The sequence below is a fragment of the Polypterus senegalus genome, chromosome 12, assembly GCF_016835505.1.
Source record: "Polypterus senegalus isolate Bchr_013 chromosome 12, ASM1683550v1, whole genome shotgun sequence".
NCBI classification, from domain to species: domain Eukaryota; kingdom Metazoa; phylum Chordata; class Cladistia; order Polypteriformes; family Polypteridae; genus Polypterus; species Polypterus senegalus.
In genome coordinates this window covers 135049349-135064722 of record NC_053165.1, presented here as the reverse complement: position 1 = coordinate 135064722, position 15374 = coordinate 135049349, and the positions used below count along the sequence as shown (strand labels likewise).

At 38.4% G+C, this 15374-nt stretch overlaps 1 protein-coding gene across 1 annotated transcript in view; it reads left to right on the top strand.

Moving 5' to 3' along the window:
* dis3l (DIS3 like exosome 3'-5' exoribonuclease) overlaps positions 1-15374 on the top strand; it is an 86633-nt gene that overhangs the window by 53226 nt on the left and 18033 nt on the right. Inside the window, exons 3-6 of the mRNA XM_039773525.1 lie at positions 12200-12328; positions 12405-12540; positions 13544-13711; positions 13876-13954. Coding sequence (XP_039629459.1) covers positions 12200-12328; positions 12405-12540; positions 13544-13711; positions 13876-13954 — 512 coding nt within the window. The remainder of the gene's footprint in view (positions 1-12199; positions 12329-12404; positions 12541-13543; positions 13712-13875; positions 13955-15374) is intronic.

Here is a 15374-nt window from a genome sequence, read left to right as displayed (position 1 = left end):
CAGGTTTGTGTTCCTCCTGATTCAGGAAGAACATTAAATATTGGAGTTTAGAATATGAACTAGACTGGTAGTCTTGATGGTAAGGACATTTATGCCAAAATAAATAAATAAAGTTAATTATGAAGTAAATAATTACATGAAAAAGTGGAGTTATAAAGGAGTTATTACAATTTGAAAAACTGCTGTGATGTATAAAAAACATTGATAGGTGACAAAACCAGCATGAAAAGAAGCCTTTTGAAATAAATAAGCTTTTTTTGACATGCACAGTCTGGAATAGTCTGAATATGTCTTAAAGAGTTCATTTTAAAATAAAATTAAAAATATTAAATAGTAAACCTGAATAAAACACAGAAGTATCATTTAATGATATCAATTAGTGTTAAGTATTATCAAGCACGGGATCTATTTATAAGGATTATTTAATTTAGTTATAAACAAAATGATTGGTGCATTTTGCTTTGAAATTAACAATAGTTTGATACAGCTTTAAGAATTAGAATGCAAGACAAACCTATACACTTAATAACAAATGTTGCGATTAGGAGTATCTCGGATCTCTGTTTTATTTTAACCTTTTGACAGGGAAGTATACCACCTATATTGAAAATGAACAGCGCCGACATGCTAACTAAATAGATATAATGAAGATATTTTAGAATATGGACCTGGCACTAACCCATGATTCTGACCAACTAAAGGGTCTTCACTTAATTGTCAAACTTCCTGAGGGTGCTATGGATCTTGTAATGGAGAGTGCAAAGATTCTAGAATCTTTACTCTTGTAATGGTCCATATGACGGAGATCTAGCGCCTGTGTCCACAGTGTTAACCAGTCATAGGACATGATGTTCAAAATTCACCTAGGGTTTTTCAGAAGAGATAGGACAAGTGCGGCGTGTGTTCTGTATTCTCTTTTCTGTATTAACTATTCACAATGACCATACTCCCGAGACCTTAGGTTTTTTTATGCAGAAGTACATTTCACAGACCCGAATAAGAGACATCCATCAAAATGTTCTTGACACAAAGGAGGCCCAATCAGGCCGGTGGGGTGGGAGTCTCTTTTCAAAGAGTCTTTGCCCCCAAGCGGCCTGGATTTGTCGGGCTATAAAAAACTTTTTCAACGACCCTCCATCCTTGACGGTGAAAGAAATTAGGGTTAGAATTTAAAAATCAAATGGTACTTTATTGGTCATTTTCAAAAACAATATTAAAATTGAAAGAGGTTTTACCAACCACTTCAAAACATATTACAACTAAACAGCGTGATTAAAAGCAGACAAAAAACTGGTGATCTCACCGGTACATTCAGTTCAGACACTTCATCTGATTTTCCAGGTCGTATACCCATAAAACCTTAAAGGTCCATCAGACCTATTAGGTCCATAAAATAGCGTTTAGAGAAAGTCTCAGCTATTTCAGGTATTTTGAGTAAGAGTCAGCGTCCATGTTATGAAAGGCTTGTACAATCGACTCCTGAATAGAATGTTCATTTTTCCGATCGTCGACAGCACTTTGTACAAAGGCGTGAATCTGGTGAAAAAGTAGAAAGATGTTGAAGCAGCACAGAGTCTTTATGACTAGGCTCCTGAGCCACGGTTTGTGGAAAACAGACAGCTGCAGCTGCTGCTGCTGAGCCGGTCAGTGTCAAACAGACACGCAGGCCGTGTCTGGCTGGGTTGGTCTATTAAACATCCCTGCCCGGTACTTTTTAGGTGCCTATGCGTTATTATATCCGGCAGAGCCGTAATCAAACTCTTGAACAGCTTCAGAGCCTTTCGAAATGTCTCAATCAGGGTCCGTCAGTTTGTTCAAGGGCCATGTCTGCATAATCCCATCCTTGGGTGATATGTTCCAAACGGCTGGCGCCTGTACCAGGTCATCCGCAGCCTGAATGGCTATCTCCTCACCCCCTGCTAGGAGCCCTGGAACATCATTAGCAGATACAAAATGTCAGGTAGTTCACGGTTCTCCAGGAAACGATCCGACCAATACATATCACCATGGGTAGGTACCTGAGGCTCTGGATCCTAGATCTGGTCAGTTCAAGGCATAAGAAGGTCTGGCCAAGAAGGGGTCTGGAGGTTAGCTGTTAGTAGAGTACTCGGAGTCGGGCACGATAGCCTCAGGTCAAAACAGGCCATCGTAGGTGGCCGTCTGGTCCTTAGACCATCATGCCTGATCAGGAGCATAGCCGGAGAGATGTTGATTGTTAACCGTTCAAAACACGTTTTGAAAAAGTTTTTATAGCCCGACAAATCCAGGCCGCTTGGGGCAAAGACTCTTTGAAAAGAGACTCCCACCCCACCGGCCTGATTGGGCCTCCTTTGTGTCAAGAACATTTTGATGGATGTCTCTTATTCGGGTCTGTGAAATGTACTTCTGCATTAAAAACCTAAGGTCTCGGGTATGGTCATTGTGAATAGTTAATACAGAAAGAGAATACAGAACACACGCCGCACTTGTCCTATCTCTTCTGAAAAACCCTAGGTGAATTTTGAACATCATGTCCTATGACTGGTTAACACTGTGGACACAGGCGCTAGATCTCCGTCATATGGACCATTAAAGAGTAAAGATTATAGAATCTTTGCACTCTCCATTACAAGATCCATAGCACCCACAGGAAGTTTGACAATTAAGTGAAGACCCTTTAGTTTGTCAGATTCATGGGTTAGTGCACAGGTCCATATTTTAAAATATCTTCAATTATATCTATTTAGTTAGCATGTCGGCTGTTCATTTTCAATATAGGTGGTATACTTCCCTGTCAAAAGGTTAAAATAAAACAGAGATCCGAGATACTCCTAATCGCAAACATTTGTTATTAAGTGTATAGGTTTGTCTTGCATTCTAATTCTTAAAGCTGTATCAAACTATTGTTAATTTCAAAGCAAAATGCACCCAATCATTTTGTTTATAACTAAATTAAATAATCCTTATAAATAGATCCCGGTGCTTGATAATACTTAACACTAATTGATATCATTAAATGATACTTCTGTGTTTTATTCAGGTTTACTATTTAATATTTTTAATTTTTTTTTTAAAATGAACTCTTTAAGACATATTCAGACTATTCCAGACTGCATGTCAAAAAGCTTATTTATTTCAAAAGGTTTCTTTTCGTGCTGGTTTTGTCACCTATCAATGTTTTTTATACATCACAGCAGTTTTTCAAATTGTAATAACTCCTTTATAAATCCACTTTTTCATGTAATTATTTACTTCATAATTAACTTTATTTATTTATTTAGGCATAAATGTCCTTACCATCAAGTCTAGTTCATTCATATTCTAAACTCCAATATTTAATGTTCTTCCTGAATCAGGAGGAACACAAACCTGACTTTTAGTTCCAGATAAGATTCTAACAATAACCGGCTCATGTTAATTAGCCTCATACTAGCAGATGTTAAAAAATGTTTTTCCCTAACTCTTTGCAACCCCGTGGAACTGGTAAACAGATGACAGTTTAGCTGATAATATACCTCAGAACGTAGGTTCTGTTGTAGTGTGCTGTGATTTTGGGTTGATCCCTTGTTGATCCGGTCTTAATATGTTTTTTAATCTCCTCTGTGACTTAGTATTTGTAAATTTTAGTTTTACTATCTTATATTTGTGATATGGTGAGTCAATGTTACATTTTGGAATAATAATGTCTAGCTTAACTCTGCCCGACTATGATCCCTGCACAAACCCTGGTCCTTTGACTCGTATTCAAGAAGATTGCAGACACTTGTTGACTCTTGGAATCACAGTTTAAACTTACATCCCCTTCACCCTGAATGCTGCTAAAACAAAGGTGCTTTTCACAAACAGAGGGAAAAGCAGTTTTCAATGATAGCTGTCCTATGTCACCTGGACTACCTAAAAGAAAGAATAAACCACAAAGTTTTAGTAAAATTTTAATCCTTTTGCTAACACATATAATATTATGTAACTATTCACTAAAGATTTTCCATCCTGATTTGCCTAACGTGTCCAGCATAAGCCTAATCATCAGCCCTGTAGTGTACAGGCTCCTATAACCTACTATAACCATTCTTATTTTCAGGGGTTCATAACTGATGTAAAATGGAAGGCTGTTACCAAGCATTAACAGAATTTCTAAAACTTTGTATTATACAAAGCATCCTAAGTACCAAAGAGCCTGTTGATGAAAATGCGGTTTTAAATTAAAACCTGAACAAGATAACTGTTTTCTATTCAAATATAAAATGTTTAGTAAATAAAGAGACTAAATACAATTTATAACAAAATGGAACACCGATGGACGCTGAATAACCAAGGAAATCTAATTTAGCTTGAAGTGCCACAGAGTGTTTTACAAATAATCCCTACAACCGTAGTTCTCAAACTGTGGGATGGCCCCTAGGCAAGTAACAAAAAGGGGCAAAGATGTGAAAAAACAAAGAATCAAATATGAAAAATACATCTATTGAACCGAAAACAAAATAACTTAAACTACATTCTGATACTAGAAAAATAAATATTGAGTTAGATAAAAGTTGATAAAAGTTAAGTAATTATAATAAAATATGCATCTATGGTATATCATTAATTTTAAAAAAAGGACATATTGGTATTAGTGGGCTACTTTCAAAAAAACGTTAGGGGGCGCGATTAAAACTCTGTTCGCAAAAAAGATATGATAAAAGATATCAGATGTCTCCAGTTCCTACCCAGTTCCTTTAGGGGCTATTATCATTTAAAAGGAGTACAGAAATTAAAGCTATATGCTATGTTTGGGTGGATGTAATCAGAAAGGCTATGATGATTCTAAAGATCATTCAGGAAAACTGTTGGGAAAAAATGGGCAGAACTCTTTTGGAAACAAGGATTTTTCTTATGTTTTAAAATTGGACCTTTACAAAGATGCTTTTAGATGCTTTATTTTCTAAAGATGCTTTATTTTCATGTTAAAGCAACTGGTCATTTTATGTGGCTACTTGAAATGTTTCATTTTTTCCAGGTAACAAAACATCTAGCAATACCAGGTTGTGTGGCGTTCAGTGCTTTTGTTTTATGGCACTGTGTATCGGACCTATAATACTTTTCTCATGCCCGTTATGGAGCTCTGTCTAATTACCTGAAGTTACAGGAATTGGGAAGTGATGAACTATTTTGGTAAGAATATGTGTTAAAGTCTACATAAGAGAGTATAAAGGGCAAAAGTGTCACCCTAGCATGACAAAACAAAAATCATAATTGGGCTTTTCTGTTTTTAACTTTTTAATTAAAAATAGTGAAATGTTTTGCAGTTATCACCTGTGTTAACAGAAATAGTTTTTTGAGTAGATAGAAAATATCAATTTTGTGCTAGTGTAACAACAGTGAGTGCTTTTACATGCACGCATACAAAACTGGGATAAGGTGAGTAATCTGTCTAAGGTAGAAACCTGCTTTCTTAAATCTCCGTTTAAATGCACAAGTGTATTTACAGAGTTTTCCTTTGTCAAATTGCTCCTATGTTATAGAAATGAGCTAAGGAAAAAGTTAAAATCATCACGTCCGCAACAAATCCTAAAACACACGTGGAATCTGTCTGTCTTGTGCAGTGTGGGATTACTTTTAAAAATAACTTAATTATATTACTCACACGTCTAAAATCACCCGGCCTTTGGGGGGCTACTATTCCGTATTAAAATAATTACTTTTCATTTAGCGAAATGAATGAAAACACAGTTGCCTTATGTCTATTAAGCATTCACTTCGATATATGCTCCTGGATCCCGTTCATTATTGGAGGCTGTCTCCAACCGGTTGTAACAAATGAGAGTTTATAAAAGTTAAAATGTTTCGATATCCCAGAATTTTAAAAACATGCGGACCCCGGGCCAGAGATTCCCCTGCTACAGTGAGCCCGATTACAAAGAGTACGCATTTCACAAACGGACCCTTCTGTACGTAGTTCAGAATACCGACCGCTTATTACGCCAGAGCTAATACACAACCGGCCTGCGCTTTTAAACCATGCCTGAATATTCTCAGAGAAGAGGTTCTGTTTGAATTTTCAGACGCCGAGACAAAACTACTTGATTGTAAAGCCCGTTTCGTATGAAAAAGCTAATATTATTTGCTTCAGTCCTATGAATTTGTACATTAATCGTCGTACACGCAGATAGATGGAATATAAATGCTGCATCTTATATCACACTAGCGCTCATGCGCACATTACACCTAGCGCGCACGCACTTGAGAATAAACTTGGAAATTATTCATAGTAAGGATAAAATATGAGGGTTCATCCATCCGTTTTCTAAAACATACTTGTTTGGCGATATAATAATCAAAAATATGCCATACCGTGATCCTTGATGTTTCCGGCGAGATTCGGTGTCCTCTTTCACTATTAACGGCCTGAACACTTATTTATATACCCAAAAGCTGTATTTTTGAAATGTGCCCGTAATCTGTAATAACAGATGCTTGCCCATTATTTTAACCGGACACCCGTGTAATGGCCTTTGTCCGGTGTTTAATTCCACACCTTTGGATGGACGAAGAAAAGTCCTGATTTTGTTTAATAGAATCCATTGTAATCCGTAGATTTGTTTAAACAGCTGCACGCATCTCCGTAAGACTTTTTTCACCTTTACCAAATTTTGTTCTGGCCACGAGGTTAATGGTCATAAACAGCTGAATTGCCGATTCCCCAACACCCATTACCTTAGCTCTAGACGGCCGGAGGTGGTGTTGGGTGCGTTGTGCTTTGCAAAAGCGGTTTTGACAAAGAGTATTTTAAAATTTCCTTTCTCTAGCCCGAGATATCCGATCTGATTAAGGCAATCAAACTTTTAGAAAAAACTAAACGGATTTCTTCATGAGGGGAGGATTAAAATGGATAGAACAAGGGATGGTTTTAGATCGATTTTAATACAAATTATAAATATATTAATTAATATAGCATTTAGACGTCTCAAATGTGATTTAAAAGGGTTCTGCTGCTTCTTATTTAACTGTGTGATTTTTAAAGGGCTTATATCGAGCTATTTATCTCGTGTTTTACACGTTATCATGAAAGCCTTTAACTTTTAAGACTCATGCGTCTTGGGAATGGAAGATGGGGTATTACGCCCAGCTGTTGACACACATGCGGGCTGGGGAGGAGGGGTTTTGGCAGTTGTGTTAAGACAATCGCGCGCTTCTGTGCCTGGGTTAGGGGATGGGGGAACTTACACACAGCTCCGAGCATATGGCCTGCACTAACGGCTCTAGCTACGCTCCGGGCTCAGTGTGAACAGCGAGAGAGAGAGATCCTTTCTGTGTGCTTCGAACTACATGACCTTGCCTGCACGTACGCGTAGAGCTTTGGCACTGGGCAGCTCGCGGGCGCGCGCAGGGGGATGTCTGCTCTGAGAGTCTCTGTGTAGACAGAGAGAGCCGGACAGCTTGTATTTCAGTGTGCTTTGAACTACACGCACAAGCCTGCTAAAAGCTGACTGCTTGTCTTTCTGTGAGATTGAAAAGGCTGGATCTGTAAGTGGGCTTAGATAAAATACAAGGGGTTTACAAATGATATAGCATCGATTAGATAGATAGATAGATATTTTAAAAATAATTGTTACATAGATACCAGGATTCTTACCCAAAGCAATATTGGCAGTAACGGCGACAAGTTAGATCGGTCCGGCCGGAGCATGTGTGTGTGTGTGTGTGTGTGTATGTCCTCGGAAAAATGTCCCAGGAAGTGGAGGGATCAGACATCAGGGGGTGCCTATCGGTGAGGCTTAGGCAGGCCATTCAGTCTGGGTATGGATTGGAACATGCCTGAACTTGTCCAGGGGCCAGCTGCAACATGCCTGAACATGCCTGAACTTGTCTTTGGAAGAGGGGTGGGGGCTGGGAAGTGGTGGGGGTGATGGGATCAAGGGGGTGGCGGGGGCCTAGCAGCCCTTGGACATGTCTGAACATGCCCTAGTGAGATGGGGCAAGGCAGGTGGCCCAAGCAGGGGCGGGGTGGTGGGGGTTCAAGGGGTGGGAGGCATCCATCAAATTGCCCTTGACAGAAAGTAAGCCCGAACAGGTGGTTGGGGGTGGGGGCAAGGAGGGGGCAAACAGGTGGCTGAACAGGTGGTTGGGGGTGGGGACTTCCTGTCGTCAATCAACAGGGGCCCGGATCAAGGTCATCCAAGGTCAACAAAACAACAGGTGGTGGGGGAGGGGACTTCCGGAAAGGTCATTCAAGGTCAACAAAACAACAGGTGGTGGGTGGGGGCGGACTTCCGGTCTTCGATTAAAAAGGGGCGTGGTTTAATCTCATCAATCAAACTCGGATTAAATTTTGACAGTACGTGCCTGACATATACTACTATTCTGCCTATTTTTAGCCCTTCTATTTGTCAGTGTATGAAAAGGGAATAAAATAACAAAATTTCCAAACTGAATTGGGAAAAACTTTATTCAGCTATACAAGAACAATTTACACAACACAGAGCATGACACGTCTTAGTTTATAAGCATGTGTGGTCACCTCTTATTACAGCAAAATTGCAAGAAACAAGTTACACATATAAGGAAGGAATACTTTTACAAATATGTATCATTCCAACTCTAATCCACAATTAGAAAGAATATGTTAGTTTTTTGTTTTTTTTTTTTTAATTTGGGAACCATACAGTCTCATAAAAAGTAAATACACAACAGTTGGGGAAACTGTTCTTCAGAATGTGAGCTACTAGGCCATTCTCCTTTGCTGAGAGTTTATATATGCTCTAAAATGGAGGGATACTTCTGTGCACCCCTAAAATATGTTTAAAACAGCTGTGACATCTGGAGCTGAAAAAGAATGCTGAGGCTTTACTACATTAAGTTACTAGAATATGAAAGTGTCGATTCAGATTACTGTATAAAAGACAACTAAAATAATAAAACAGCTTGAAAACTAGCAATCATGTTGCCAGTGACCTAGGTGAACAAAATTGTGATGGCACAATCCCTTTGGTTCTAAACGCTATATTTTAAAAACTTAATTTCCTCTTTGAACAGCATACTACTGTGTGCACCTCCAGCCTACAAGTGTGCCTACAAGCAGAAAAAGCAACCCAGCTGCAAACGCCATGATCAATGCTAATAATGGTCAAAATAGCAAGGGCTTACCAACATGTTGTATATGGTAAACATTGCTGCTTATTGTGCTCACCATGCTTCCTGAATCTTGTGTTTCAATTCTCCATACAATGGTATCTCAGTCTCATTAAAGTATGCTTTCTCTCTACTTTGTCCACTTGCTGCTTGACAATATCTTTAATGCTGCTTCTATGCCAATGTAATAAAAGGTCTGACTGCCATTATATGAAATTCTTAATGTATGTAATGTTTTAAAAATGCATGTATTTGGAGCATCCAAAAAAGGAAGACCACTGAGAAAGGGTCCCTAAACTCGTTTTACTTGGGTCTGTCATTGATTGTTTTACTTTATCATATAAGAACACTTATTCATCACAGTCTAATGCCAAGTCAATTAAGATTCAGGGATATCAATCTGTACAGTTAGGAAGCATAAGCGACTGTGAATCAATTTCATCTGCTTTGGTGCAAATTAAAGTAACAGGTGCACTGGAAATACAACAGCAAGACAACCCTCAAAAATAGAATGGTTTTGCAGGTGGCCACAGACACTTGCTCTCTCTTTACCTTTAGTGACTGATTCTACTTGACTTTGAGTTTTGGTAGTGTTCCTTTAACTACTGGTAACATGAGGCAGTATGTGCAGCTGTTTCAGGTTTCACAGGTAGTCCAGCTCCTCCAGGATGGCACATCCATATGTTGCAAGAAGGTCTACTGTGTGTCGCAGCACAGTCTCAAGAGCATGGAGAAAATACCAGGAGATGGGCCATTACATGAGGAGAGCTGGATGGTCCGTAGAAGGGCATCAACCCAGCAACAGGACCAGTATCTGCTCCTTTGTGTGTGGAAGACCATTTGGAGGACTGCCAGAGCCCTACAAAATGACCTCCAGCTGTCTACTGGTGTGAATGTGATCAAAATGTCAGAAATGGGCTCCATGAAGGTGGCATGAGGGCTTGACTCTAGTGGTACCTGTGCTCACAACCCATCGACGTGCAGCTTGATTGGCATTCAGTAGAGGATATCACAATTGGAGCCCTGTTCTCCTCACAAATGAGAGAAGGTTCACACTGAGCAACGGTGACCGACATGAAAGAGCCTGGAGACAATGTGGTGAATGTTATGTAGCCTTTAAAATCATCCTGCATGACTGATTTGGCAGTGGGTCAGTGATGGTCTGGGGAGGCATACCTTGGAGGGTCACACAGACCTCTCCACGTTCTAGGCTATGGTACCCTGACTGGTGTTGCATGTTGGGATGAAATCCTAGGAGCCAGTGGTGCAGTGGGCCCAGGGTTCCTCCTTGTGCAGGACAATGCCCAACCTCTTGTGGTCAGAGTGTGTAGGCAGTTCCTGGATGACGAAGGCATCGATACCATTTACTGGCCCGCACATTCTCCAGACCTGAATCCAACTGTGAACCTCTGAGAGGTTATGTATCAGTCAGTTTGACTCTGTGAAGTAGCACCACAGACTGTCCAGGAGCTCTGATGTCGTGCTCCAGGTCTGGGAGGAGATCCCCCAGGACACCGTCTATCATGTCATCAGGAGGATGCCAAGATATTGTACATGCTACTGAGTGGCATTATGATATTACTGTGATGAAATACACACAAATTGGATCAGCCTGTGATTTATTTTTTTGACTTTCAGTGTGATGTTGAATCCAGCCCTCAGTAGCTTAATGATTTTGGTTTCCATTGACTGTTACATCATTTTGTTCTCAACGAATTAGACAGCATCACACAGTAAAGATATTCCACTTCAATATTTCTTTCATCGTGATTTATGTTCCCTTAATTTTTATGAGCAGTGTACGTAATGGTTGATTTGTTTAAGATGTGCAAATTTGAATTCACCTGCAGTTTTACAAGGAAGTTACTGAAATCTTGTTTTCTCTGTAAAGCATGTTGTGATTGAGGGGAGGAGGAGGGACTTGGGTGCTAACTTTCCTTTTTTAATTCCAGAATGGTTTTCAAATTCAGATTGCCTAAACATTTAAACAGTTTTTATTCTTTAATTTCAACAGGCAGTTAAACATAAAGCCATTTATATTCACTAAATTTAAGGGGAGTTGAATCTTTAGTGTAATCTTTAGGACCATCTATGACAAAATGGTTAATGGCTAACCATTGTGAGCAGGGGTGGATGTATATGTGTGTGTGTGTACTGCATTTATAAATCAGACATTTTTTTAATTGAATATGCAATGACAATGAGTTCAAAAATGTGATCGACAAAGGTAACCTAAGTCTGTTCTGTTTCTATAGACAAAACCTTGATACTATATGTTTATATCCTAATACATGTACTGTGTATATCTTTTATCTATATTTTGAATGAACGCTGTGTGTGCTTAACGTTGGCCTGCACCTTAAGCTCATTTTCATCTTCCAAAAGTAACTTTGTTTCGTGTAATAGTTAACTTTTATATTTTTACTATGCTAATCACTTTTGTCTATTTTAAACAAACATATCAATAAATAAACAAAATTCTCTGGGGGGGAAAAAAAAAAAAAACATAAGTGGGTGGAAGGATGTGAGCCGAGACATGCACAGAGCTATTCTGTACTGTTTCATACACAAATGCTACAGCCAGATGATTTTTATTAATATTGAGGAATTTTTTTTTAATTTTACAAATACCAGTTTTCCCCTGAGCATTTTTGCCATTTTTAAGTTTAACTTCATGTAAAACTGGACTATCCAATTAGAAATGTAGAAGTGTCCCTAACTTTACTGTGTAGTGTTTGTAATTGCTACTATGCATTAGCAGCAGCAGTTGCACCTAAGCCATTATGTAAGCATTTTACAGAGAACCCACAATCTGTTGTGCAGCTACCTGTACTGATCTGTTCCAGAACAGTGTGACATGCAAAAGGTTGAGCTATGTAAAATTCAGGTAGTCTTAAAGAAAATTGTATTGGTTTGGTATCTTAGCACTGTGTGGTTTGCAGAATGGTTCAAATTTATGGTTCAGCATTTTAAGGTGACTTTCATGGTTTCTACTGTATTGTGCAACTTCAGACTTTTAAAAAATACACCCTAGCTAAGGTTTGTTAAAAGTATTTATTTTTTGTAGTATGATTATAGAAATTAATTAATATACTGTTGCTTTTTATAGGCAGTACAGGCGACTACAGAGTCTGCTGAAGGATGCCCACCATGACTGTGTTCTTTTCTCAAATGAGTTTCAAAGAGAATCTTACTTTCCCCGAGAGAAAGGAGAGTCTTTTGAGAAATGGCAGACCAGGTGAGCAAGAGAGAACAACTAGCACTAGCAGCTAGTCATGTGACTCCTCACACCCTCTTCTGTTGCTTCTCTGTAGGTGTATCTACTATGCTACTGTTTGGTACTTTCATCACCTAAATGGTACAGTGCCTTTGGTTATGATTTCAGAAGATGAAGAAACCATTAAAGAGTATGGGAGCAAAACACAAGGAGTTTTTCTGACTTCTGTTAAGGTGGGCTTTAGATCTGCTAAGGGGGAAGACTACTTATACAAGAAATTACTAGCTAACTTATGAGTCTTTAAAGTGTAAATTTAAAAGCAGTGTGTACTTTACAGCCGAACCATTCATACCGTTTCTTTTTTTCTTTTTATCTTCTTGTATTACATGTGTTACTGTGCTTCAGTTGGAGTGTGATTAGTCTAAATGGGAGTGCATCAAAGCCTTCAATATCATGCTGTCTCTCTCAAATTTAAAAATAGTGTTACTGGTGTAACAATAAGCTTTCTGTTCCCAAGGCATGAATAATTCAAGTTCAGTAATGATTATCCATAATTCAGTGCCAGAATGCTGGAATAAATAATAAGGTCCATCTCAGGTATTGTGTTATACCTGAGGATCTAAGCACATTTTTCACTGTTTAGGCTATGGAGCATCAACCCCCTTTCTCGCTGTCTTCAATGATTTATTTTTGCTTGACACTTTTGTTTTCTCCTCTAACATGGTGGCACGGTGGTAAAGGCTGTTTTTTATTGATCCGGCTATCTTGGTTTCAGATATTTTACATAGTCATTGTCTATTGAGTTTTCACACTCTCAACTATGTACATGTACGGTTTCATCCAGTTGCTTTGATTTTTCTGTCATGCCTTCAGACTTTTGTGTTGAGGATGTTGGCAGTTCTAAATTGGCTCAGTGTAAGTTTGGAATGAGGATCCTGTGATGATGTGGTGCCCTTTCTGGAACTGATTACCACCTATCGCTTGATGTGATTGAAAGAGGCTCCAATCCTGATTGAATTAAGTGGGTTTAAAAATGTTGTGTTACTTTGTTATATACACTTAGCAGTGCTGCTGCCTAAAGAACCCAGAATTGTGAGGATTAAAAAAAAAAAAAAATTCTGTCTCCTCTTCTCTGTCTACTCATGCCATCTTTGTTCCTGGCTGTCTTGGTTGTTCCAGGGCAGATGTTTTTCTGTCTTGTATACACTTTTTTCTCAGAAAGCATTTTACTTGTAGGACTATCTGGATAGCTTCTGGCTCCACCTGAACACTGCACATGACCTCTATGATTCCATTACCCAGTCACTGCGAGAGAAAGGAAGTGAAAGTCGAGAAAAAGAGTACCCAGAGCACCTGCCTCTCAGTGTTCTGGAGACTGGAATAAAGTCTGGAAAATATATTCAGGTGAGGAAAAAGAACCATAGGAAATAAGACAGGCGTTTCAAATGAATAATTGTCAGGCTTTGTTAATGTAAAGAAGGACTAGTTTAGTTCTAGATATTGCAGTTGGTGTTAAATTAATAATGTACAGGGTGGATGCATTTCTGATCTTTTGTTCTAAAATCCAGGGAATACTCAATGTCAACAAGCACAGAGCGCAGCTAGAGGCCTATGTTCGGGTTCAGGGCTCAACAGACAAGAATACTGGTGAGTAAATGTAATGTCTGTAGCCATCATCTATATTGTACAGCAGAAGCATTTTTGAGCTGTTCAGAGCATCTTCATAACAGAACAACAGCCAAGTGATTGAATTATTTTTGTTAAGACTAACTAATCATGAGTGTCTGCAGTTGTTTTTTCTTGTACACTGCAGTTCTGTTTGTTCATTCGCTTGTGAAACTTAATTTGTGTTTTCTATAAAAGAAAATATAAACCAGACAAGACCAACTGAAAAGGGTTTTTAGTTGTAGCAAAGAGAGACTGTGTCAAATATTTTACAAGAAGTCTTCTACTGTATTACAGTATATATTTGTAAGAAGCTGCAATATAAAGAAATGAAGTAACAGAAATTGTGTCCTCGCCTCGTATTTTGGGTACTTTGCAAAACTAAATTTTTATTTATTTTGTAATATGTGAAAGATACTGTAATAAGTCAACTGGATGGAATAGTGAGAACACACAAGCCTTTCAAAGGTGCCGTTCACAAATGTAATGATGTATTAAAAAAAACTGCAGCCCAATGGTACCAAATAAACTCTGTATTGCTCTTTCTTTCCTTAGCTGTCAGTAGACATTGCCATGTTATAAAATTTTGTCACATCAAGTCAAGGCACACTTTTGAATATGTCTCCATTTGAACACATTGAATAGGCACATCCTATCTATCTGCATAACTCTTGCATCGTAAGATGAGAGGTTTTGATTGCTAGTCACTTACCAACCCATCTTTGTTAAGTTTTTCTTTGTAGTTTGATCAACCCAATGAAAGTGAACTTACAGCCTTTCTTAATATGGTCAGCTGCTATCCAGTTGTTAAAGAAAGAGAGGCTAGTCTTGCTTTGAGTTACTTTTATTTATTGTATGTTGTGTTATGTGAAATGTGTTACATTATTTCTGTATTTGTACTTTTTGGTTTTTAGTGCCTACTTTGCTTGGTTGTTTTTAAGCTAATCTTTTCCATTGCTTTCACTAAATCTGTTGTTGTTGCAAGAATGTATAATTATTATTCTTAGCTTTCAGATAGTCTGTCTGTTATGCCCAATCAGTCTCACTGAAGTTGCCTGATCAGGCCGATCCTCACTGGAAACCTCTATAGATGATTGTTTTGTGTAAACATTTGTAATTTAAAATGTGGAATATTTGTTTTACTAAATACTAATTGGTATTAAAACCGTAGTATCCATTGTTAACTGATGCCCAGTGACGCTGCCAGTGTTAGCCAGGTGTAACAAAAAAAATGTTAATAGTAGTTTCTTAATGCACTAAAAATGCAGTAGATTTCAGATGCCACTTGCGTATACAGAAACCTTGGAACTCCCTGCATTTCCTCATTAGAAAGCACAGAACATCTCTAGGTTTTCTTATCATAACAAAAATCCAAGTGTTTTTAAAGATATCTTTCTAGCAA